This window comes from Plectropomus leopardus, chromosome 24 (genome assembly GCF_008729295.1).
Source record: "Plectropomus leopardus isolate mb chromosome 24, YSFRI_Pleo_2.0, whole genome shotgun sequence".
Lineage (NCBI taxonomy): Eukaryota > Metazoa > Chordata > Actinopteri > Perciformes > Serranidae > Plectropomus > Plectropomus leopardus.
In genome coordinates, this window is record NC_056486.1 from 770,579 (window position 1) to 798,216 (window position 27,638).

The window sequence follows — 27,638 nt, forward strand, 5'->3', positions numbered from 1 at the left end:
TGTCATTTTACAAAAGTGGTCCCCAAGCAAAGCAGGCATGCTTGCCATAAATTATGCTGATTTTAGCGAATTTCTAATTTGATTTAATAAAGTCGAGAAACGACATTTTGACTTTGGTTCTGTTTTTTTTTTTTTTTTTTTTTTGTGGGTTTTTTTTTTTTGATGGCACTAATGGTCTTCTATACCTCGGTCCTGCAGGCGGAGAGGAGTGGCGCCGCGGGCTCAGCCTACTGAGGGGCGGCCCGGTGCAGCTGGTGTTGTGCTGATGACGCGGGACCAGGTGGAGGGCAATCTGCTTATAGAGGAAGACGGCAGGGAGGAGGAGGAGGAGGAGGCAGAAATATTCAGCGGCGTCAGTGAACGCAACACTCCGCCCTCAGCACGCCAATAGTCACCCGCTCCGACATCGGCTCCTCCACAGGGAGTTCACGCGGACTACCGGCTGCATCCAGCCAGTCCACGTCCCGGTGTGGGTCGGTGCTCTAGGAATCTCTCTGCAGGAGGATTAAAAACACCTGAGACGGATCTCCTCGCGATCTGTTGACTTGAGGTAAGACGGATTTTCTAATCTGAGGCTGACGCTCGTGCACAGGTGTGCCGCCGTAAATTAAAAGTTTAGAAAAATTCGTCCACAATTACTAAAAAAAAAGCAGGTAAATAAAATGATAACAATTAAGCCCTTTGCAGCTATGTTAATTATTTTATAAATTACTTTGATTAATCAGAAAATTATTTGAAGATGCCAAAACATATCACGATTGTGTGATGTGCTTTGAAATGTGTCCAGAATAAATTTTTCTTTGCTCAAATATCAAAGAAAGCAAATAAATGCTTTAAATGCCTTGAATGGTTTATTAAAAACAACAAAAAACCTAACTGAACACAACTTTCTGCAAAGTGTGGATATGTTATATTTGTATGTATAGTGATGTTGCAGATATGATTACAGCATGCTGTGGTTAGGTTTAGACAAAAAACTCTTGGTTATTGTTAGACAAAGACTGTGTTTTGGCAGCTGGAAAATCTGACATGTTTTATACAGACTTCTTTCATAAGTATTTAAACCTTTAAACTCTGAGTAAATAGATGTGGTTTCTTTAATAAAAAATGTGGCTAAAAAGGCAATGAACAACTTGGTGAGAAATGTTCCACAAAGCAAGGTATATGAATAATATCCAGAAAATTATATTTATGATGAGAAGATTAAGATATTTGAATTATTTTACAGAATTAATTTTTTTCTTATTATTTTATCCAGTCATTTCTATTCTTGTAAACATTTAATTTTTGAAATAAATCAAGGAAATTTGCAATTGTTGTTTTTTTTAAAAAAAAATAGAAAACTAATTTAATTTAGTGCCAAAAAGAGCACCAGTGAGCGTCAGATGTGCCCAAAATACATTTTAACCAAGCTCAAAGAATAATATATATTATTATTATTCTTTGAGCTTGGTTAATATTATATCATTATATGTTTCTAGAATTATTATATTTATTATACTTTTAACAGTTTTTTTCTTCTTTCTGGTTTTGTTTGTTTCTGTGTTAATTTTTCATGTTGTTTTTTTTTTTTCTTTTTTGGGTCATTTCTTCTCATGTTGCTCATTGTCTTTTTCTCATGTTTTTTGAAAGAAGTCATGTCAATTTGCAGTTGTTTTTAGGTCAATTAGAAAATGTGGTGTGAAAATGCCCAAAATAATTAGTAGTAATTTAGTAGAAATTAGTAGATGTAGGAAAAATGTATATTATAATTTTCCTAACTAGATATTTAAAATTATTTTTACAGAATTACTATTATTATTTTTAAGCATTTTTTCAGGAATTTCCTTTTTTTTAAATTATTATTAAAAAAAAGAAAAAAAAAAGGTGACCGGTACCAAAGAAAACACCCGCGTTTGGTGGCTAAAAAGCAACATAAAAAACAGCAGCGGGTTGCTAGAAAACACCCACGTTTGGTGGTTTAAAAGCTGCATGACAAACAGCCTCGGTCCTCTAAAATCCCCCTTCCTCTCCACCATCTCGGTGCTGCTGCATTTCAGTGGGATTGAAAGCGAGCAGCTTCAGGATTAAACACGTGGGTCAAACTTCACATGCCTTTATTTTTACAAAACATTGTCTTCTTTGAGTGCGGTGATATTTTGGGGGCTTTACTCCAGCATGCAGACGCCCAGCTGTGCGAAAAGAACCACCTAACAACAGCCTTGTGTTCACTTAAGGTGTGCAAACTCTGAAAGGTCAGAGGTCATCTCGTTGCCTTAAATTTGTACTCTGAGATGAACTCCAGACCGAGTTCAGAATCAGACGTGCAGCAAAATCTCAGCAGCAACCCAAAACTCACATTTCACGATTCTCGTCTGCAGTGCTGGAATGTAACTAAGTACATTTACTTGAGTACTGGTTAAGGTAAACTTGAGGTATTTGTACTTTATCTGAGTATTTTCTTTTCATGCCAATTTACACTTTTACCCCGCTACATTTCAGAGGGAAATATTGAACTTTTTTATTTCACTACATTTGCCTGACAGTTAAGTTACTTTACAAATTAAGAATTTTGCATCAAAACATAACAAGAGTTTATTTGAATTTGAATACTTCTTCTAGCACTGCTCTACTACCGATACAGATATTTACCAAACTGAAAACAAAAGAGCTGCAACAGAAAACATATCTTTTTTCGTCTGGCACGCTGTAAGAGTGGTGTGATTCACACACAAAAGGCAAAGAGCAACTTTGTTAAAAAAAAAAAAAAAAAAAAGTTCCACAACTTGCAAGAAATTCATAGATTTCGGAAATTGTTTAATTTTCAAGTAATTCCCTTGCATTTTTCCATTGAATATTTCTTGGTTATTACAAAGGGTTAATCCGCAGCTAAACAGTGTTGATAAAATAAAGCCGTGATTTTCAGCAGTTTTTGCTCAGATGCTTTGAATCTGAACTGATGATACCCTAAAATAAAAACGTAAAGTATTTTTAGTGCTCGTGTTTGTTCCCTCTGAACTTTTTAATGTGAAACTCCAGAAGCAGGACTTGAATTAGCCGGCATTTGTCACAGTGATGAGTGAGTTTTCTGCTGTTCTGTGCTGTTTAACATTATTAGCTGTGTGCAGGACTTCCTGTCTGCCGAGCACTGGAGTGGAAAATCCATTTAAACATTACATTTCGTACAGTATGGCTCATCATTTGTCGTATGACCTTTAGCATGTTCATGATATGAGCGTCCCACACAGAGCTCCAGGCCTGTCAGTGCAGCTAAAGATAATTAAGTTAACATCACGTTAAAGGTCAAACATGAGACCCAGAATACTGAAGCTTTTCAGTTGTTGTTCTGCAGCCTGAAAGCTCAGATGCATTGGATCTGAACTGATGACATCCCAGAATAAAACTCCGAAAAGTAGCTTTTTGGTGCACGTGTTTGTTCCCTTTGAGCTTTTAATGTGAAACTACAGAAGCACAACTTAAATGATAATAATAATTATTTATTATTTATATTATTTATTTTTTTATTTTATTATTTTGAGGGGTTTGGGTTTTTTTCTATTTGTTTAGTTTTGATGGGGGGGGGGGGGGGGGGGTAAAAAAATTGTGAAATTGTTAACATAAAATTACTTTTTTTTTTTGCAAATTTCAAAAAATAGGGAAAAGGTGACAAGTGAATGACCTGAAAATTAGTGTAAATGAGTTTTTGTTTAGCATATTTTTTGGCAGTTTTTTTCAGGTCATTTCCTCTTTTTTTATTTTCTGTTGACTTTTTTTTTTCAATTCAGTTTTCAGGCTGTATTATTTTTCTCACTCATTTAATTTCTAGTGAAGTTAGAGAAGAAATCATTGTTTCATTTAATCTTTATTCAGTCTCGGTGGATCACTTAGAGCAGGCCGTCGTTTGCAATGATGTTGAGAAAAATGCATCACACGAAAATAAAAAGTAAAAGCGCACAACAAGAAGAGTAATAAAATAATCTCACCAACTAAAAGCAATTTAAAAAATACAGTTAAAATAAATTACAATAAAATAAAAATGATAAAACAAAATAAAATAAAGCCAATCTGGTCATGTTTCAGCCAGATCTACATGATTTTGGGTTGGAGACACAGCTGCAGAAATGCCTCTTGGTGAGGAATTGACCGTTGCTTGTTTGGAAATAAACACGTGTATGTTAATGACTTTAAAAGTCATTAGTGCTGGTTGTTTCTTCGTGTTCCTGATATGATATATGTGTGTTAATGAGTAACACACAGGCAGGATTATATAATGCTGCCGCTGCTGTTTATGACAAGCAAAGCTCGGCTGGCGACTGTGTGTGTGTGTGTGTGTGTGTGATTGAGTGCATGTGACTCCCTGTGGATCGAATGCTGTCTGCTCAGATCTGTGTTTCCTGTCTGTGTGCTGCCTGAGGCTCTGTGTGTGTGTGTGTGTGTCTGTGTGTGTGTATGTTGTGTGTGTGTGTGTGTGTGTGTGTGAGATGGGTGGATGCTCTCTGTCGTGGAGCTGCAGAGTGGCGTTCATCCTTCAGATAAGTCTTATCGCTGTTGATCTGCACATGACGGTTGAAGTTGTGGCCACAAAGTCCAGCAGTGAGTGTGACAGAGGCATTTATTTGTGAAGTTCTCAACTCAACTACTGCACTTAAGTAGAAATGTGAGGTACTTGTACTTGTACTGTACTTTCAGTGTTTTCTTTTCATGCCGCTTTATCCTACATTTCTGAGGGAAATATTGTACTTTCCTCTTCATTACACTAATCTGAACGCTTTAGTAACTTTATCAATTAAGATTTTTGCATCAAAACAATAGAGCTGGGTGTGGGTGGCTCAGTATAAAGCATGTCACCCCTCTCTCCCCCTTTCACACTAGCAATCTCCTGTCCTATCTACTAAAGGCAAAAAATGCCAAAAAAAATCTTTAAAAAAAAAAAGAAGTTTATAAAATATGATGTTTTGTAATATATTAAATTACCAAAACAGCTGCAATTTGACAACTGTTTTTCCTTAAAAAATAAATAAACAAAATTTTTACTTAAAAAAATGAATATTTTTTTTAAAAAAAGCTCTACTTTTTTGATCAGTCAAAATTTTTATGTTTGAGTTGGGGGTGGGGGGAGTCTTTATAAATGATTTTAGATTTTTTTTTAAACCCAGTTTTTTCATTTCATTTCTTTTCCATATTTTTCAAATATTTTTTATTTATTAAAAATAATTTTAAGTTTGAGGTTTTTTTGTCTCTTAAAACTTAATTCTAAGGGTACTATAAGAATAAAAAATAAAATAAAAAAACAGCCCAAAACACAAAAAATCATCACAAAAAAGGAAGAAAAACTCCACAAAATCCTTAAAATAATTTTAAAAAAAAACACCCACAAAACTATTGGTTATTGGTTATGAATTAAAAAAAAAAAACTTTTCTCTGAACTAGAACCTCAAGTATTTGGAAAAGTCCTGCATTGAAAATATTACTGAAGTAAAACCAACTCAAAATTATAAAGAAAATAAGACCAAAAGCCTAAATCCCTCAACACTGTTTAAAAAAAAGAAAGAAAAAATTAAATGTTTATCAAAATAGTTTGCAATTAATTTTATGTCTATCAACCTTTAGAAAAATTAAAGATATAAAAAAAGCGCTCAAAAAGTCCTGCCTCAAAAGTTTTGAAACTAGATATAAAATAATTAATAATAATAATTAGAATAATTAGAAATAACAACCCACACTATTTTTTTTTAAATAAAACATCAAAAAAACTTACAAAAAATATACAAAACAGAAGATAAAGAAAAAAACACCCAAAACCTCTCAACACTGTCTGAATATATATATATATATTATATTTATATATATATATAATTAATGTTGATCAAAATGCATTTAATTTCTTGTTGATCAACCTTAAAGCAAATAAAAAAAGACCCAAAACCAACTGAAGTAAATGTGAGTGAGTATAATCAGGGAAATATACTCAAAGTTTTAGTGCAACAACATCTTAAAAAACAAACAAAATACCCAGTAAACTCAAACACAAATTCAGCATGTTTCAAATGGTCTTTTCAGTTTAGTATAAAATGTTTTGTGCTGCTGTCAGTCTGACGGACTGAAAGCATAAATTAATTTGGCTGAATGTCGCAGAGATCTGCAGATTTCATGTTTTAGGTTCAGTTTAGTGTCTCTGTGAAGCCTCCTCTGCTGTCCGTGTGTTGGGACTTAATTAGAGTCTTTGTTGTTAAAGGTCGCAGCGTCGCCTGTGGGGACGCCAGTGTTTTTAAAAAAATCTTATCTCTCATGGTAAATAGCTTTTGAAATGTCTGTGCTCTCAGGGTGAATATCTCATTTATTTCGGAGCCCTGACAACCTTTAAATTCTCACAACCCGTCATGTTAATTAGAGTCTGCGGCCACAGCTCCCCAGAAAAAAAAAGAAAATAATACAAATGATTGTTTTAAAGCTCACACTCTGACATCAGCGCAGCACATTTAAAATCTTTAAAACATTTTTTTCTTGAAATATTTATATGTCGTCATCACAGCGTGTCCTGATGATCTCTTAGCAGTTATTTTAGGTGTCTTAGTGGTAGTTTTGCATCTCTTTGCTGTGGTTTTGTGTCTCTTTGTGGTGATTTTGCATCTCTTTGAGGTGGTTTTGCATCTATTTGTGGTGGTTTCGTGTCTTTTTGTAGTTGTTTTGTATCTGTTTGTGGTGTTTTTTTGTCTTTTTGTAGCTGTTTTGCATCTCTTAGTGGTCATTCTGCATCTCTTTGAAGTGGTTTTGCATCGCTTTGTGGCAGTTTTGAGTCTCTTAGTTATCTTTTTATCATAGTTTTTCATCATGTTTTAGTAGTTTGATTTTGGTCGTCTCTTTGTGGTTATTTTGCATCGTTTATTGGTAATTTTGCATCTCCTTTTTATTGGTGGGTCATCTTGAGTCTCTTTGTGGTGAATAAAAAATGTGTGCACATCCAACCGATGCTGAAACAGCTTTTAAAGGACTAATCATCCTCCACAGGTGTAAAATAAAGAGGTGACCCGTTGAAGATGATGTCATTTTCCCTGCAGGTCAATGAGGCACTCACATCATGATTAATTTCCATATTCCAAATCTCACAGACTTGTGTGGACTTCCTGTTGTGAGTCGGCCTTTGCTTGTATAGATTTACCTGTCAGAAACCTCTCCAACAGGACCTTGCTGCTTTGAAGCAGTGCTGGGGGGGGGGTTAGGGGTGCTGAATTGATCAGCTGCTGATTGTCATGGCAACAGGTAAAGCGTTGCGCTGTGAGGATCTGATAGCGAGGGACCTTTGAAGGAATGTGTGTGGAAGTGTGTGTGGCATTTCTTTATTAACATTTATTTATATATATGTGTGTGTGTGTGTGTGTGTGTGTGTAAAAATCAAATGTTAATTTTGAATTTTGAAGCTTTCACATTAACACATTAAAAGAATTAAAACCTCTTGTGGACATAAAATTGGCCAGGTTTGGGATAAAATGCTCCAATGCACATTCAACTGGAGGTTGTAATTTTTTTATTCATTTTTTTTTTTTTGCAATATTATAGTAATAGACGGTCAGTAACACTCAAACAGGACACAAGAGATTTTGAGTTTTCACACTTCACACTTAGCTTTTCTTAGCTTTTTTTTTTTTTTTTTTTGCCTTTCACCTTGAGGTGCAGACATGATCCGGTGTGACATAATAACTACAATAATGTCCAATAATTCTTAAACCTTTTAATGCCTTCAATATATTTTATTTGATATATTGTTTTAAAAACAAAAGTCAGCAGAAAATACGGTAAAAGACCATCAAATCAAAAATGACATATCACAGTTTTATATTTTTAATACATTGAATAACTGTATATCAAAAAACAGAACAAATAGCAGCAATGAAAGCCCATAAAAAACATATTCAGTAAAGACATTGACTAGCCATATTTACAGTCCTAATATGTAGGAAACACATGATTTTACTGTCAAAATTATTTTTAAAAAGAAATGCAAAATTGATGGGAAAATACTGTCATGCCCAAAGCACATAATTATCCTAAAATTTATATTATATATATATATGTTTTTTCTGTAAAATTTACAGATTTTGCTGATGTGCACATTTTTAATTTACAATTTAAAACGGTTTAATCATTTAACAAAACATACCTTCATTTCTGCAGAAATTAGCTGTTAAATGAATGTCAATGTCAATGAATGTATTTGTTGTAAATATTTATGATGGAGATGGTGTTGTGTGGTCGACTCCTTCGGTCTGTTGGGATCAGCTGGGCCTCCTCTTTAATCCGACGCTCCTGCAGGAGATTATTCTGTGTGATTGTTGTGTTGGCGCTCGAGGATCGGCTGCTGCTCGTCCGTCGGTTCAGCTGTCATGAGAGCGCAAACCTCCTTCATGTGACCTCATTGCTCAGAGTCTGTGTAATTTTCTGTGGGTAGGAGATTTTTTTTTGTTTTACGTCTTACGAACCTCAAACTCAGCCGACACTCGAGCAGCTGGACGATAAAAAAAAACAAAAAAAGAAACCCCCTCTAATCCAGAGACACGAGACCTGCTTTGATTCGGGGACACGTTTCCAAATGACAAGAGGCCAGAGGCCAGGGGCCAGTTGCAGCAGGCCCAGATGTGGATTTCAGGACATTTTTAGGATTTTCTGACATTTTTTAGATTTTAGGAAGTTTCTCAGATTTTAGGACTTTTAGAGAAAATTTGAAGGATTTTAGGAAATTTGAAGGATTTTAGAGCTTTTTTTTTTTTCAGAAGGAAGTTTCTCAGATTTTAGGATTTGGGGATAGGATTTTAGGACCTTTAGAAAATTTGAAGGATATTAGGACATTTTTAGGATTTTAGGGTGTTTCTTGGACTTTAGGAGATTTTTTAGGATTTTAGTACATTTGGAGGATTTAAGGACCTTTCTTGGATTTTTAGATCATTTAGCACATTCATAGGATTTTAGGACATTTTGTAGGATTTCAGAACAGTTCCCAGATTTATGTCATTTATGACATTTGTTTGATTTCAGAACATTACAAGGATTTTAGGACATTTGTAGGATTTCAGGATAATAGAGTCTTAGGACCTCTGTCGGGGCTGTTGGGGATCCTGTACTGGCACTTTTTTTGATCAACAAGCTCCATTTTGATGCTGTTTTATGCACTCTGACACTTTATGTTAAAGTACATAAACAGTTCACTGTGTGAGTCACTCACTGTTATTGTGAATAAGAAAATGTTTGGGGGGCCACCCAGCACTGGGGGCCATATTTTCTCCCTTGGGCCTTTGTTGAATATCACTGCTCTAATCCTTTACTTGAGATCGAGAGCAGCACAAACACTGGAACAAAAAGTTCGAAGGGTCCAAATTAAAATGCTGCTGATCTTTTTGCAGATCTTTTTTTTATTTTTTAATTTAGTCTCCTGAGGTCCAGTCTCAGGATTGGCTCCTGCTGCAGGGACTCTGCTTGTCCTTTTTATAGCTGCAGGTGTGCCGTCTCTGCTGGGTGCCGCCACAGAGTCCGTCCCCGCACTGAAGACAGAGATGTTTTGCGGAGGTTGGAGTTAAATTAAGACCCTGGTTCTCTGGGTCAATATGAGACTAAAAGGGTTTCGATGTTCTTCCGTGAAAAAAGTTTCTGCAGTTGAAAAAAAAATGTCTGTTCTGGCTGAATGAATCCTGTGTTTAACCCTTTTAAACCTGGAGCGACCACATTTCTGGTGCTAATTTCAAACGCCTCTTTCAAGTGTTTAAACCTTTAAAACCCAGACCAAATTGGTGCGATATCTCTAAAAAAAAAAAAAAAGTTGGCAAGAAAAGGAAAAGTGGCAAAGAGCAATTTGTAAGAAATGTTCCACAAATTGCAAGAAATTAGTAAATCTGGAAAATGAAATGTCAAGGGAGAAAAGAAAAACTATGAATGAAGAGCCAAACCATGATGTTTTTTTTTTCTTGAAACCTAAGCACCTGCTTTTGTGTTTTTTTAGCCACCTAAAAAGAAAAGAAAAAAAAACGATTTAAATATTTTCACTGTTTTCTGTTCTCTGTTTTTGATTTCAGGCGGGGAAATTAAGCTGTTATATCGCTATGATTTTGGAAAGTGCATTTTGTGTGCAGAGTGATATGAGTGTGAGTTTATCACACCGCACAAAAAAACATATATAAAAAAATAATGTTGCTGCTAATCATTGACATATGCCAGGCTGTGATAATAATAAAAATCACATAATAATAGATTTTTTAAAAATCTAAAAACATAATGGCATCATGACAAAAAAAAAAAAAATTAATGACATTTGAAGGGTTGAAATTCTGAAAATAAATATTTGATTTTTATAATTCGGAATGATGTTGGTTAAAAAAAAGAAATCTTTGAAAGTAGAAAATAATATTAATGTATATTATTTTTGCAGCTTGTTTTTGAAAGCACAGTTTGCGTTGCAGATAAGCTCCTCTTACAACCACACTTCAAAAACATCTGAGCCAAGAAGGGAGCTGATGCCTGATAAACCAGACAGAAAGGTTAAAATAACTTAAAAACACAACATAAAGCCACTTGTATGATCCTTTCGTGTCGGTCTGACCTCACATGCCTCATATGCTCGCTGGGTTCAGTGGACTAAGCTGATTAGAGTAATGAGCTTTCAGCAAAATCTTTAGAGCCCAAAGATCTGTGTGTCATGGTCGACTATGACTGCAGTGGACGACTCTGCAAGCTAAACACAGAGTCACAAAAGCAATATCAGACTGAACAAACTGCTATTTATTTAATACATCTGTCCTTATGTTTTGAACCAATACCCTAGTCTACAGAATATATATTTTACATTTTATATTATTTATTTTTATTTTTTATTTTATTTTATTTTATTTATTTTATTTTATTTTATTTTATTTATTTTAAATATTTTATTTTATTTTATTTTATTTTATTTTATTGTGTTTGTGTTGAATAAATAAATAAATAAAATCTGTCCAACCTGACTGCTTGATGCATATTAAAATGCGGTCTAATTGATATTGAAATCAGCATGTATTATTTAACATTCATATTTATCGCATTCATTTTCAATCAATATACACTTTATTTAACTAAATATGTTTTAATTATCATTGTTTTTTTTTTCAGACTTAAACTTGTGTTTATGTTGTTTATTGTTTACAGGGGAAAGCTGCAGGATGCTGTGGCTGCTGTTCTGTCTGCTTTCCTGCGGTGGGCGTAGCAGAGTCGTCGCCCAGGACATCGATCAGAAAGACAAACACAGCCACGGTTAGTAGGGGACATTTTCTGTCTTTTTCAGTGCCAGAAAATGGACAAAAAAAATCACAAAACTTCTATAAATATGTGCACAAAATCAAGCTTCTGCAAAAGTTTTTTCTGGTTAAATGTGACCTGATCTTCTGAGCTCAGGTCATGTTTTTAATAAGTTCTTATCAGGCTTTAAAGCAAAACCAAACTTCAGCTGCGCTCAACTCCAAAGCTATTAAATACCAATTTCACTGACAATAATAATAATTATTGTCATTATTTGTTGTTGTTATTGTTGTTATTATTATTGTATATTATGACAATTTTGTAGACATTACCTTACATTGATCCCTAAAATAAATAAATGTGGTATTCGGTAAAAAGTCCCCTGAAATGGTATTATGGGAAAAAAAATTTTTTTTTTAAAAAATGGCAATGAGAATAAAATTCTCACTGAAATAAAAAAAATGTTAAGAAAAAGTTAAAGTCAAGAAAATACAAGGAAATAATAATAATAATCCTTGAAATAAATAAATTTAGCATAAAATTAAAAGTCCACTGAAATGAAGACTGAATATATATGAATTTGAAATTATGGGTGAAAAAAATCCCTGAAATAAATAAATGTGGAGTTATGAAATATATAGTTCTCTGGAGTATGGTAATTATCCATAAAAAAAAACCCTGAAGTAGATATGGGAAATAAAAGTTATTTGAAATAAATAATGTGTCATTTGGGCAGAAAAAAAAAAATATTGAAATGAATAAACATGGCATTAGGAAAAAAAAATCCCTGAAACAAATAGATTAGGAAATTAATGAAAAAAGCTCCCTGAATTAAAAAAAAAAAAAAGAGGCATTAAGGATTAAATTTTTACCAAATAATTAATTGTGGAGTAATTAAAATGTTCCTGAAAGAAAAAAAACTGTGTGTAGTTAGGAAAATAAAAGTTCCTTGAAATAAATAAATTATAGTATTAAATTAAAAAATCACCTTAATAAATAAATTTGGATATTATAGTGGTGATATAGCAATTAATATGTATAGTAATTAACAGATAAACTGTAAAAAACACACACACACACACAAAAATGTAATAATATGTAATAGTAATATGTAATAAAATGTATTGTGCATATTGTATTATACTAATTTATATTATGTTATTTTTTTTTTATTTCCACATTTGCCAAGGGACTTGAAATTTAATGACAATACAATTTTATTTTTACTTATCTCCACAATTATTTATTTCAGTGAAAATGAAATTTCAATGCCTCAAATTATTTAAAATATTATTATTATGTGTATTGTATTATATAATTTTTATGTTATGTTATGTTATGTTATGTTATGTTTTATGTTATGTTATGTTATGTTATGTTATGTTATGTTATGTTATGTTATGTTATGTTATGTTATGTTATGTTATGTTATGTTATGTTATGTTATGTTATGTTATGTTATGTTATGTTATGTTATGTTATGTTATGTTATGTTATGTTATGTTATGTTATGTTATGTTATGTTATGTTATGTTAATGTAGTTTTTGGGTCAGTCCAAACTTTGTGTGACCTTTGACAGCAGTTACAAGCAGCAGCTCCATTTGATGATAACGTGTCTGCCTTTTTATTTCTGCTCAGCTGAACGTGTTGGCAGCTCGTCGATGCCTCAGCGGGGGGCATCGACGAGCTCAGAGCGTCGCTGACTGTGAGTTTCTCCTCAATTATAACCATCTCTGAGCTGCACGAACACTCTCCGATCATGAATGTACGAGAAAATCCAAAATAATAAATAAAGTGTCAGTTTTGTTTCTGTGGTTTGTGAGCCACAAGTTGCAAAAGTTGCAAAAATTTAAATAGCAACATCAGGCCTACCCAGGTCAGGAAATCAAAACTTAATTATTCGATTAATCAGATTTTACTGATATTTATATATTTATAGTTTTTTTTCAGCTTGAAATTTGACTGATTTAATTGAATTTCAAAATGTGGAATCAGGAAATAAAATACATTTCAAATACATTAATGTGTATTCCAGAAAAAAAGGTCCCTGAAATAAATACATGTGGAATTAGGAAATGAAAGTAATTGGGAAAAAAAAGAATAATTGCTCAAATAAAATAAATGATATTACAAGGAGAATTTAGAACAAATAAATTTAGATGCATGGTTTTCAAAGTAAAATATTTCAACAATGCACATTCAGCGGCATTAAAATTCAGATATTCTTGTCTTTATTTGGCTCCATAAACCATTAATTGCACTTTGTAATCTTGATTAGATAAGTGCTATACAAATAAAGCTTATTATATAAACAGCTCCATAATTGATCTTGGTTGTTGTTGCCATAGAAACAGTGCTTTGAGAGTTTTTTTCCTGCAGCAAAAGTCAGTAAATTAAACTTCCTGTTTGTGTTTGTAATAACCATCATGTCGGAGACCTGAAATTAAATACGGCATTCAGAATCAAATAATTATTGAGATAAATGCAAATAAAAGGTGAAATAATGAAAACATTCAGACGTTCTCAGAGTGCTGCTGAGTCTTCTGCTGCTGTTGTTGTTTCAGTAAACGAGCAGTTTATCTGGAGGAAAATGAAGATTTATCTGGGATCATCTGACATTTGTTCCACATGAAAGTTCTTCATGCTTTTGACAAAAAAACAGATTTTACAGAGGTCATGAGGAGCGAGCTCAGCCTGTCTTGGTTTGTATGACCGCTTCCAGTGAGGCTCTCTCTTTATGGCTTTTCTGTGTTTCTTTGTGGAGGCTCTTTGTGGTCATTTTGCTTATTTTTGTGGCTGTTTTGCAAATCTTTCTGGTGGATTTGCGTCTCTGTGTGGTGATTTTTTGCGTCTCTGGTTTTGCATCTCTTTTGTTTCTCTCATCTCATCTCATTTTGTGTCTCTTGTGATTTTGTGTCTCTTTGTGGAGGTTTTGCGTCTCTTTGTTATCGTTTTGTGTCTCTTTGTGATGGTTTTGCATCTCTTTGTAGTCATTTTGTCTCTTTATGGTAGTTTAGCTGCCTTTTATGATGTTTTTGTGTCTCTTTTTGTTTGTTTTGTGATATTTCTTGTGGGGGGTTTGCATCTCTATGTGGTGGTTTTGCATATCTTTGTGGTTTTTTTTTGTCTCTGTGGTGGTATTGGATCTTTTGCGGCTGTTTTGCATATCTTGTTGTGTCTCTTTGTGGTGGTTTGTTTTTGTTGTGCATCGTTGGGGGTGGTTTTGCATGTCTTTGTGGTGGTTTAGTGTCTCTGTGTGGTGTTCTTTTGTCTCTTTGTGGTTGATTTGTGTCTCTTCATGGTGGTCTTGTGTCTCTGGTAGTTTATTGTGTCTTTGCAGTCATTTTGCGTCACTTTGTAGTCATTTTGTGGTGGTTTTGTGTATCTTCTTAGTAGTCTATTGTCTCTTTGTGTTAATTTTGTGTCTGTCGTGATTTTGTGTCTCTTTGTGGTGGGTTTGCATCTCTTCGTGATGGTTTTTCTTCTTTTCATTATGTTTTTGTGTCTTTTCGTGGTGGTTTTGTGAATTATTTTGCATTGATTTCACTTTTCTTTGTGGTGGCTTTCTTTTGTCAATTGACGATCCAACAGGAAATGTCCCATCAGAGACCCTCTTCCATTTCAAAAGTATCCTCCTTTGCTCCTTAAAATAACCTCCTTTGCTCCTTAAAATAACCTTGTACACAGAAATAAAGACAACTAAATCTTCACTTTGATCATTCGAAGTCTCTAGAAGTCGATTTTCATTAAATAAAACAGATTGCGTGGAATAAAGAAAGTCTAGATTTTGGTTAACTTCAGAAAAATCCTAATGAAAAGCACCTGAGAGGCTGATAATCGGCGGTGTGGTGTTTTATAAGAATGATGCTCCCTCCTGTTGCACTTGGCACAGTGATGCATTAAACCTGACACAGCCGTGAAACTTTGGGCCACTCTGATTGGCTGCAGCTATGAATTAGTCCAGTTTTATTGCTGCACAGCATGCGTCCTTTCTCTCTCTCTTTCCAAGAAGCTTGTTGATTAGAAAGTCCCTGCAGCGCGGCACTCTGAGCTTCTTACGGCCAACACAACAGGCCTTTGTTTCCCCGCTGGCCTCGCTCTGCAGATCCACGCATTCTCTCATGGATTACTGCTCGCCTCCCGCTGCTGCTGCGATCTGCGGAGACCACATGAAGTCTCCCTGTTCTGATGCTCTCTCAAGGATGCCACGTCTTTGTAGTTTGACCAAACAGTCGCAGCTTAAGGGCCAGCTGAGACCGACTTTGGACCGTCCTCGTATGTCAGAGAGTTCGCTCAGCTGTTGTGGATAAAAATGTAGTTTTAACATCTACAGATCCAACTGAGCAAACTTCACGAGAGGCCAAAGTCAAGGTCCACTTTATCAAGTTTTATTTGAATATCTTGGTGTGAAAATACGTTTTAATTTATAGTCTCACCCCAAATATTGTACTTTTGTTTGGAGTCTCGATCAAACGGGTTGTGCAGTTTGTAAAGCTCGACGTGATTACCAGTATTATATATTGGTCATATATTGGAATATTTAACGTAATATTCATTTAACCTTAACCCTTGGGAAAAAAAGGACATGGGAAGAGAAACTTGAGAGGAACTTGTGAAAAAATGAGTAAGAAATTAGTAAAAAGGCAATAAAAATAAACAAAAGATAAATTAAAAAAGAAAATGACCTAAAAATTAGCACAAAAATAAACAACAAAATTAAAAATAAAGAAAATAACCTGAATGTTAGTACAAAAATTAACAAAACAAAGAAGGAAAATGACCTGAAAATTAGCACAAAAAAATAGGCATGGCATGGCAAGGCAGCTTTATCTTTGTAGCACCTTTCATACAACAGGGCAATTCAAAGTGCTTTACAGAGCAATAAAATCTAAAAACATAATAAAAAAATACAGGTTTACAATAAAAGAGGAAAGAGATGAGATATATAAGGTAAAATCAATTACTAAATTATTTTTAAAAAATTAAAATTGGAGACCAGAGTTGCAAAAATGAAAAAGTAATTTAAAATGATGTAAAATCAAGTTTAAAAGTTTGTAGTAGACAAAAATATGAAAAAAGGACATGAAAAGTAGCAGGAAAAATAAAAATAAAAATAAGAAAATGACCTGGAAAAAAGAAAGTTTAAAAAATAAAAATTATTCTATAAAATCTAGAATGTTGAGTATTGAAAATATAGGACATGGAAATGTCTGCCATCTCTCCAATATCATGGAGCTAGATGGCACTAGAAAACTAAAAGAAAATATTTGGAAAAACTCAACAGCCATGTCTCTTTCCAGAAATCATTACCTAGTTACTCAAGATAATCCACCGTTTCTGTAAAGAGACACGGCTGTCGAGTTTTTCAGATGTATGTAGTTCCACTATATGGCACCACAGGTCAGCAACTTTGGGGTGAACTGACCCTTTAATTGTGAAAATGGCTTAAACATAATAATCCTAAAAATAAACTGTGGAGATCAGAGTCTGACCTCTAGTTGCTGAGCGTGTCGCTGTGTTGCTGCAGGACTGTTCTGACCTGCTGCTGATTACCGATGCTGAACAATTTCCATCGCTGCTCTGAACCACTGTCATCATGAGACCTGTGGTTGTGTGTGTGTGTGTGTGTGTGTGTGTGTGTGTGTGTGTGTGTGTGTGTGTGTGTGTGAGTGTGTGTGAGTGTGTGGTGTGTGTGTGTCCTGATGCCCTCTTGTTACTTGTTTTTGGACTTTCCCTCCAAAAGTCAGCTCTGGAGCCGTGTCAGCGGCGTGCCGTTAACTCCAGCGGACCACAAATGTTTCCAAACACTTGCTGGTGTTTTCTTTAGTTTGTGTTGTTTTTGTGTTTTAAAAAATGACAGCAGACCAGGTGCCAATCGCAGCAGTCCAACACATGTTTCTATGATTACAGGACATTTCTCAGGCTTTAAGACATTTCTGGAATTTCAAGACATTTCTAGTAATTTTGGGCATTACCAGGACTCAGGGACATTTCTAGGAAATCAGGACATTTGATTTGAAAATGTTTCTTGGATTTTAGGATGTTTTGGAGGATTTTTGGATGTTTTGAGGATTTTAGGACATTTACAGGATTTGAGGACATTTACAGGATTTGAGGACATTTACAGGATTTGAGGACATTTACAGGATTTGAGGACCTTTCTGGGATTCTAGGACATTTATAGGATTTTAGAAAGTTTCTTGGATTTTAGGAGATTTCAACTATTTTCAGAAATTTCTTGGATTTTAGGAAATTTCAACTATTTTCAGAAATTTCTTGGATTTTGGGTCGTTTGCAGGATTTTAGAAAGTTTCTTGGATTTTAGAAAGTTTCTTGGATTTTAGGAGATTTCAACTATTTCATGCATTTCTAGGATTCAAGGATGTTACCAGGATTTCAGGACATTTCTAGTACTTAAGGATGTTTCTAGGCTTGTATTTTAGGATGTTTCTAGGCTTTTCAGACATTTCTAGGATTTCGGATGTTTCATGAATATTAGGACATTTCTAGGATTTTAGGACACTATCAGGATTCTAGGATGCAGGATTTCAGGCATTTGGGATTTTAGGAAAAAATGCAGGATTTTAGATTTTATTCGGATGTTCCTAAGATTTTAGGACCTTACCAGGATTCCAGGATATTGAAGGATGAACTGATTAGATTTTGGTGGTTTAAGGTCACCGTGACCTCACAGAACATGTTCTTGCATCACATGTAATGTGTCCTCTCTCTGCGGACTCTGTGTCACCTTCATCTGTCCATTCACTGTCTAAGCTACAGTTTGCATTTCTCTGCCGTCTTTGTCTTTTCAGTCTGTGCCGGCAGAAAAGACTAACGAATTTCAGGATACGACTGAACAACATGCTGTCTATGTTGTTCTTTTCTGTTCAATAAAGTCTTGTGTGACCCCTCACATAGTGACAAACTGCACTCAGCAATCATTTCTTTGCTATTGAAGTCCCTTTTTATCGAGTGCCGAGCCAAAGAGAATCTGAATTATGGCCATTATCTACTGTGCACCTAAAGAAAATCTGAAGGCAAAAAAAAGAAAAAGAAAAAGTGATCTGGTGCGTCCGTGGAAACGGACTCCCACTGACTTGACTTTGTGATTTTTTTTTTCTTTTCTCCACAGAGGAGGTTGCTGTGACGACGAGGCCTCACATCTATTTCTGCCGCTCGCCCAACATGGAGGACTTCAGCTGCTGGTGGCATCCGCTGGACAACCTGACTAACGGAGAGACGGTCACCTACGTCCTCACCTACTCCAAAGAGTACGTTCACAACACACACTCTGCGTATAACTTTGAGTATTTACTTTATTATTGATTTCAGATTGTTTCCCATTATTTAACAGCAGTATTTATTTTTTATTTTTTTATTTTTACTCACATAATGCAGTGCTGTACTCAGCAAGACAATACCCCAAAATTGGCAAGAAATTATTAAAAAGTTACAAAAACCATAACCTAAAAATTAGCAAAACAAAACAAAACAAAAAGTTAAAAACAAACATGACAATGACTGCGAAAAAGTGCTGAAAATTAAGAAAAATATGTCTCTTTTTTCTGTAGTATAATTTTAAATATATAAATTACCTAAAAATAAGCAAAGCAAAACAAAACAAAAAGTTAAAAACAAACATGAAAATTAGTTTGTTTTTGTTTTTTTTTTTTAGTTTTTTTGGGTTTAAGTAATTTTTAAATAGTTTGGAAGAGTTTTTGTGTTTTTCCCCTATTTTTGACGGGGTGTTTTTTCTTCCTCTACTTTTTTCTAACAATTTTGAGCCTTAGTGGTGTTTTTCCTTTGTAAAATGTATTTTTCTCATTTTTTGATCAAATAATTTTGAGTTTTTTGGTTGTTATATGACATTTTTAAAAATAATTTTAAGGGCTTTTGGGGTGTTTTTTCTCCTATTTTTTATAAATGGGATTTTACTCTTTACTTTTGGTTGTATTTTGTCTTTTTTTAATATAATTTTGTGTTTTTTTGTTCTCCTTGTTTTTTTATAATTTCAGTTTTAAAAAAAGTATATTCCCTGATCACACTTACTTTTACTTTAGTAATATTTTCAATGGTGGACCTTTACTTGTAATAGAGTATTTTTACAGGGTGGTATTAGTATTTTCACTTTAGTAAAGGATCTGAATCATTCCTTCACCACTGCTGTCAGGCCTCAGACATCTTGAAGTCTGAGTATGTGAGATTATTTTCCGTGTTTCCATGACACAGTAAGGGAAAAGTACAATAGTTTGATTCAGCTTTAATTTTCCGCAGCATTAAGTTTGACTTAAAGAGCTCAAACGGGGAAAAACATCCTCAGATCAAAAGCAGACTGAAGTTTCTGGGTCACATTTCAGTGCACTTTGATTGGTCGTGCTCCACCTCCCCGTGAAGCTTTTAACACGTCGATACTCCGCAGCAGCTCGGGGCTCCTGAGAGCGGCCTCACGTGGCCCCGGCCCCACTGCCCGCACACACACACAGCGGAGAAACCGCTCTCAGTAATCGGGACAAATTGGATTGACCCGACGCGGCATCGATTGTTGTTGCGTTCCCTCGCGCAGATGTAAATCTGGGATTATGTGAGAAGAAAAAAGACACTGAACAGTTTGAAGAGAGATGCTTAAACAGATTAGTTTTCAAATTTGATAAAGAGACTCAGAGTCTGCTGCAGAATTTAGATCATACAGGGACACTCAACTGGCTTTACCTGGGGGCCACTTCTGCAAAATGACAGGACGACAGGGGCCAGATTTTAGGACATTTCTAAGATTTTGGGATGTTTCTCAGACTTTAGAGCTTTTCTCTGATTTTAGGGTGTTTAACAGATTTTAGGGAGTTACTGTGATTGTTTGTGATGTTTCTGGGACTTTGGGACATTTCTAGGATTTTAGGGCTCTTCTTTGGTTTTTAGCATGTTTTTAGGATTTTGGATGTTTGTCTAATATTTGGACATTTCTCTGATTTTAGGACATTTCTAGGATTGTAGGACATTTTTCTGCTTTAGGTTGTTTTTAAGGATTTAAGGACATCTCTCTGATTTTAGGACTTGTCCAGCATTTCAGGACGTCTCCACGATTTTGGGGTGTTTGTAGGACATTGTGACATTTCTCTGACTTTAGGCTGTTTGGGTAATTTAAGGACGCTCTCAGATTTTCTGACATTTTTAGGATTTATGATGTCTCTAGGATTTCAGACATTTTAGCACTTTTCTCTGATTTTAGGATGTCTCAAGGATTTTTGGTTATTTCTAATTTATGCATTGCAATATTTTCGTGTTTTAATTTGTTGTTTGCAAAAATGTAATTAGTTTTTTAAGTCAACATATTTTTTTTGTCTGTGTTGTTTTAGTTTTGAGATTTGAATCACTTAAGGCTACATATTTGTATGAAAGATTCATAAATGAAAAGAATTTCAAGTTAAGACAGTTTTTCAAGGTAGAAAAGAAATGGAAAAATGCCAAAAATGATGTTTTTAATTTGACGAGAAAAAAAATAATAAGGGATTTTTTAAATTAAAATAGATGGTAAGATGAAACAGATCTCCACGCCCCAAGCGACATATTAACCTGTAAATCGAAAACTTTCCTCTGATTTTTCACAGTAAGGGGCCCAAATACGAGTGTCCGGACTACGTGACCGCCGGCCCCAACAGCTGCCACTTCGACAGCAGCCATACATCCATCTGGAAGATCTACTGTCTGAACGTGACCGCCGTCACGGCCCACGGGAACTACACCTCCCAGGAGCACTGCCTGGACGTGGCAGAGATAGGTGAGGACCGTGGCGCTCTGCAGGCCCAAGCTGCTCCTCAGAACATAGGTTTTATGAGGAAAACGTCCCCTTGGCTTTAATAATGAGATGTTTGGAATTTGGTGGTCAAAGGTCAAGGCCACTGTGACCTTGCATCGTTCTCATTCTCATGAAAGTGATATCTCAAGAAGGCCTTGAGGGAATGTCATGAAATTCGGCACCAAAGTCCATTTTTACTCAAGGTTGAGCTGATAGGACTTTGGTTGTCACTGGTTAAAGATCAAGGTCACTATGACCTTGTGTGTTTCACTTTAATGAATGTAATATTTTAAGAACACCTTGAGGCAGGTTTTTCAGATTTGGCACAAATGTCCATTTGGACTCAGCGATAAACATGATTAGATTTTGGTGGTTAAAGGTCACTGTGACCTTGTGTCTGTTGTAGTCTTGTGACAATATCTCAAAAACAGCTTGAGAGAATTTCTTCAAATTTGGCATGAACTTAACTAATAAGAATTTAGTGGTCAAAGGTCATGGTCACTGCAATCTTGCTTCCATCTCATTCTTGTGAATCCAAAATGTCCGTGAGGTTTTCAGGGAATTTTCTCAAATTTCTCAAATGTCCACTTAGACTCAAGGATAAATTAGAATAATTAGAATTTGGTGATAAAAGATCAGGGTCACCATGACCTAGAATCAATACAAATAACAACTTGAATTTATGGTTTTAAAAAACAGCTTTTTCTTCTTCATTACAGCTGATCAAACCAAGTCTATTGCAAAGGGTTAATTTGAATTTTGTTTTTAAGTCATTTTTTTAATATATATGTTCTGCATTAAAAAAAAAATGTTGAAATGTATTTTATTTTATTTTATTTATTTAACTTATTATTTTGGACAGAAGACAGATTTTTGTTTGCAATTATATATATATATTAATTTCTAAGCACTAAAACAGGGACGGCCAGTTCTCCCCCCCACACACACACACACACACACACACACACCTACACACACATATACACACACACCTACACACACGCACATACACACACACACACACACACACACATACATGCACACAACACTAATCATTGGACAGACTGAGTCTATTTTTAGCAGCGTTTTTGCCTCTTTGTCACAGTTAGATTCAACGTTTCCAGGGCTGTTCTTTCGCTGAGCGACATTCTCTAAAAACTCGTTTACATGATGAATGCACGAAAATGAAAAGCACTTCTTCTGTCTGGGAACAGCGTGAATCCTCCACTGGCGCTTAATCTCATTTATGGCGGGCTGAGTGTGTGACATTATCCAAGCACCGCTGCAGATTCAGACTCATCACTTCCTGCTGCTGCATATGTGAAGAGTGTGTGATTCATCAGAGTGCTTGTGTGTGTGTGTGTGTGTGTGTGTGTGTGTGTGTGAGCGTGGGTGTGATGTTTTGTTCAGCGGAGGTCAGGGCTGATGCTCTTATGGTTGTTTCGTGGGGGACTTGGCCCACGGCTGCAGACACAGAGTCATTGTGCACAGCGCCGCGGGACTCAAAGGTCGATTCTCGCGTGTTGGTGTGAAAAGCTGTCGAGTTTTCATCAGCATCAATCTGCTCTGGAGTTTGTTAAAAATGTGAAAATCGTCGCTGTTTTTTATGGATTTTAAGCCTCCAAAAATGAATAATTATATAGACACCAGATGTGCTTTTAATTATTTTTATGTTATTATTTTTTTACGTTTTAGCATCTGGTGTGGATGCTGTTTTGCACTGCATTTCCAGCAGCTTTTTTAGCCCCAAGATGTTAATGTTTTTTAGGGACCTCTTTTTCCTGTGGCTTTTCAGCCATCTTACATGTCATTTTAGGGTCCTGTTTCTGTTTTTCCAGTGGCTTTTCATCCCCCAAAGGCTGTTAGGGACCTGTTGCTTGTGACTTTCTAGTCCCTGAACATGTTTATAGGGTCCTGTTTCTGTTTTTCTATCTGCTTTTAAGCCCAAAATGTAGGTGTTTTTAGGGACCTGTTGCTCTTTTTCTTGTTTCTTTTTAGCCTCCGAATGTAGTTTTGTAGGGTCCTGTTGTTTTTCTCACAACTCACTTCTGTTTTTTTCCAGCACCTTTTAACCCCCTTGATCATAGGTCTTTTTAGGGACCTGTTTCTCTTTTTCTTGTGGTTGTATCTGTGGTTTGCAGAAACGTAACGACGCTGCAGAAACATAACTGTTTCTGTAAAACTGTTTTTTCAACTTCCTGTGGTCCGCAGTTCAGACCGAGGCCCCGGTGAATCTGACCTACACGCTGACGGACGCCGGCGGCGATGAAATGGGCCACAACGCCCTGCTGTCCTGGGCGTACCCGGTGCCCTCGGACCTGCAGTACGGCTGGATCACGCTAGTGTACGAGCTGCAGTACAGACGCGTGACCGAGCCCGACAATTGGAAGGTATGCGGGAAATAACCGACAGGAAATACACAACAACATGGCTTTTGTTCCAAAGTAAAAGTGCTTTTCATGTTGCCAGTCAGAGGATGGAAAATGAGAAATAATTCATTTTTATTTTTTAACATGAAATGAATAAGTCTAAAAGTCAATGTGGAGCTTTTCTTACTGTTTCTTTTATAATTGATATTTTAGAAATTTTAGGATTTATCCCAAAATGCATTAATCTGAATCTGCTGATTCATTTTTAATTGCAGCTGTTGGATAAACGTGTAGTAAAAAGTGAGATATGTATTTAGTTGTTTGGTTGAAGCTGAAAGGTTTATATACCAGTTTGACCATTTGAAAAACTAAAATTTTGAATAGACTTCACAAATCTCTGTGTTGTCAATTTAACCTATTATTAAAAGGCAGAGCTGCAATGTAATTAAGTACATTCACATTCACATTTCAGAGGGAAATATTTTTTACTTTTTTACTTTTACTTACTTTTTACTTCACTACGGTTGTCTTAACACTTTAGGTACTTAAGATTTTAAACACAGCAGAATTTATAGAAAATAATGTTTTGAGATAAATTAAATTACCAAAAAGATTTGCAAATGTTAAGCTGCAATGATTAGCTGATTAATCAGTCCACTGACAGAAAATTAATACACATTAAAGTTTTGTTGTTGTTAGGTGTAAAAAAACATTGTAAAAAAAAACACATAAAGTTATTAATCAATTGAAAAGACTTAAATCTGGAAGGGGTAGACATCAAAATCAAGTTTCATTTGTGTGGTATATATTTTAAAAGGGGTGTTATGGTTAAACTAAAGGGTTTTATGGGATAAATATGGCTTCAAATTCCCCAAATACCATTAAAAAGCTCAACATGTTATTTATTCATTTTTGTATTTTTTAATGGTATTTGGGGAATATGGCTTCATATTTATGACTCATCAAGTTTACTGTTATTGATGTTTATTGGTCAATCTAAGGTAGAGTTTACCATTTAAAACCCCTTAAACTCAGCAGAAAAGTCTTGATTTTATCACCATAAATGGTGATGGTAATGGATGTAATGACTAAAATAAGTTGTCAAATTAATGATGCTATCAACCTGTTGGGAGAAAAGTTATGTGATAAACATGTGTGTGACATGTCGGTGTGTGTCTGTGTGTGTGCGCAGGTGAAGCACCCTCTGCGGGAGCCTCACGTCAAGCTGCTCGGCCTCCCCGTCGGTGACTACGTGGTCCGAGTTCGCTGCCGTTCTCACAACTACGGCCTGTGGAGCAGATGGAGCTCCACGCTGCTGATGAGCATCCCCGCCAGGCCACCCGCAGGTACCGAGGCAGGGAGGGGTTTCCATAGCAATGTGATAGACGCAGTTTTGTTCCACAGGTGCAGAGGAGGCACAGGTGGGAGGGTCTAACAAAGTGTCTGTGGTTAAACTCCTGGTGCCAACTTTTTTTTCAGTTATGAGTTTGTTTGTTTTTTTTCTTTAAATAATTTTTTAGTTTTTTGGGGGGTATTATATTTCTTTTAAAAAAAATAATTTGAGGTTTTCCTTTTTCTTTTTAATAATTTTGACCTTTTTGGCCTTTGGAATTTTTTCATTTTTCTTGATTTCAGTCATTTTCATTTTTTAAATATTTTTGAGGGTTTCGGGGGTGTTATATTTTTATTTTCATTCATCGAATATTTTTTTCATTTTTTAAAATACTTTTGAGTGTTTGGATTTTTTTTTATTTTAAAAATTTTTGAGGGGTTTCTTTAGAGTTTTCTTTCCGTTTTTATTATTATTTTTTTTCTTATAGATTTATGTTTCGGGGTGTGTGTGAGATTTTTCCACATTTGGTACTTTTATTTTCAATAGTTAAAGTGATTTTTTTTTCAGGTAAACTCCTGGTGTTGATTCTGGTGTCAGGAGTTGGTGTCGTGGCCCTGCTGGTCATCGCTTTAGGAATCATTCCTCAGAGCAGAAGGTGAGGAAAGCGAGTCGACATGCATTTTATATTTTACATTTAACCCTTTGAAACCTGGAAAGACATATGTTTTTTTACTGATATCAGGAACCTTAAAAACTGCTTGACTCTGAGAAGAATGTGGAAAATAGGCAGATAGATAAATACTTTATTGAAAATTTTCAGCAGTGTTTGTGCCAAAAAAAAAAAATGCTGTCACTGTGTTTGCCAATTTTTTTAATGCATTTTTTGTGATCATCTGCTGTATTTCCAATGGCATCCATGACCGTTCGTTGTGTTTTTAGTGGCATTTCTGTTCCATTTCTATCTGCGTTTTTGACACTAAATGCTGTTGTTTGTTTCTTTTCTAAAGGTTGGTGTTTTTTTTGCCACTCGTTTTAAAGAAAACATATCTTTAAAATTCTCATTTGAAAAAAACAAAAGAATTATCACTAAAAAAATGTAAGGGAAAAAATTGCAGGCCCAACAAATTTTAAAGAACAAAAAAAATATTAAAGGAAAAAAATGCAAAGAGTTTTTACAAAAAGGAAGAAAGCTGCCAAAAATAATCAAAAGAAAAAAATGTATTTGTGGTCTGCAGAAACATGCAACATATATTCTGTCGTTTGGGTTGAACAGGCAGAGTGGCATTTTAAGACATCCTCTCTTTATGTTTCACCCTTCAGAATAAAAGACTACTTCCTGCCGCCCATTCCAAAGCCGCGGATCATCGGCATCGACCCGCTGCTCCTCAAGGTGACACTTTTCTTTTTTTTCCGCTCTTTTTAATCCCTTCATTTCTCTCATTTCTCTCCTTTTTTTCTTCCCCCTTTTTTATTGCTCTGTTCTTTAATTTATCTTTTTGTATATTTTCTCTCTCCGTTTCTTTTCCTCCTGTTCCTCTTCATCTCCGCTCCGCCCTCAGAAGGGGAACTTGGACGAAATCAACCATCACTTCAGTAACTTCCACAGCTACAGACCTCCGAGCTACACGGAAGAGGTTTGGGACCCGGTCAGCGCCAACGACGTCTACCTCACCACGCCGAAGGACTGCAGCGTCCCAGCCGACTCCACGGATGGCCAGAGGGACGCCTTGATGGTCTCGTGCGACCTGACGCCTGTGGGCGCCAGAAACCATCTTACAACCCAACACCCGACGTCGTATGTGCAGTCACCGTACTGCTCCCCGCCCGCCGACGCCTTCGCCCCGGTGTTGAACGTGCTGTCCTCTTGGCCACGGCCTGAGATCGTGTCTCTGCCAGGGACAGAGTACAGTGTGATGGGACATCTGGGCCGTCCAGACGCCGTCCCTGTTTCCCATTTCCACCAGCCGGTCTCCGCAAGACTTCTACACCTGCGTCCAGCTCATGAACGAAAGCGGCGAGGTGCACCTGGTGCCGTGTCTGCCACCGCCGCCGTACTGCCATGATTTCCCGCCTCCCCCGAAGGTCGACTTGGAGGAGAAGAAGAAGAAGAAGCCCGCCGACTGCCAGGCAAGGAAAAACGTGATGAAAGAAGTCAGCGAGGCAGAGCGGAGCGAGGCGGCAGTCCCTTTGCTGCCTGTCGCCGTCGACAACAAAGGCTGAGCTGAAAAAAGCGACTCCTGCTGCACTTCAGAGAAGAATACGTTGACTTTCAAACAGGAAGTACACCTGCAGGACATCGGCCGCCAAAGAGCCTTTTTTTTTAGCTCGCAAACGTCCCAGCGCCACTTCGAAAACAAGTCAACAAACTGTTTTTGACGACCGAAAAAACTGCAATGCAAACTCCACCAAACACCGTTTGTGGCGTTGCGTTTGTTTGTAATGTTCCTTTGGACCTCAACTCGTCTCTCTTTTTGGTAACTCTGCTCACCGAAGCTGCCGACGACGAAGCCAGAGCCAATTTCAGCTGAACAAATTCAAAATCGAGAGCAAAAAACAAAGCGGAATCACCACAAACCGTATTAATGGGTAATGAAGTCTTTTAGGGCCACACTGAAAAAAAAGAAAATATTTTGAGACGTTGAAAATAAAGTCGTAATATTATAAGAAAAATGTAGTAATATTTCGAGGTAAAAAAAAGTAATATTATGAGTGTGAGCTGGTAATATTATGAGAATTTTTAAAAAATGATGACTTTTTTCTTGTAAACCTATGACTTTATTGTCATAATATTACAACTTTCTTTTCACAAAATATTCAGACTTTATTCTCAAAATTACGACTTTGTTCTCGTAATATTACAGGAATAAAGTTGTATTATTTTGAGAGAAAAAAGTATGAGAAAGTATGAGA

General features: G+C 35.8%; 1 protein-coding gene across 1 annotated transcript; it reads left to right on the forward strand.

Annotated features, from left to right (window-relative positions):
* Positions 1-375: 375 nt before the first annotated feature.
* Positions 376-27,335, forward strand: LOC121962928 (prolactin receptor-like). Its single transcript, XM_042513252.1, has 9 exons — positions 376-550; positions 11,145-11,250; positions 18,369-18,507; positions 20,839-21,008; positions 23,238-23,416; positions 24,588-24,741; positions 25,296-25,383; positions 26,049-26,118; positions 26,288-27,335. Exons 2-9 carry the CDS (start codon positions 11,160-11,162, stop codon positions 26,789-26,791), a joined length of 1,395 nt encoding a protein of 464 aa, XP_042369186.1. The 5' UTR covers positions 376-550; positions 11,145-11,159; the 3' UTR covers positions 26,792-27,335.
* Positions 27,336-27,638: the final 303 nt, after the last annotated feature.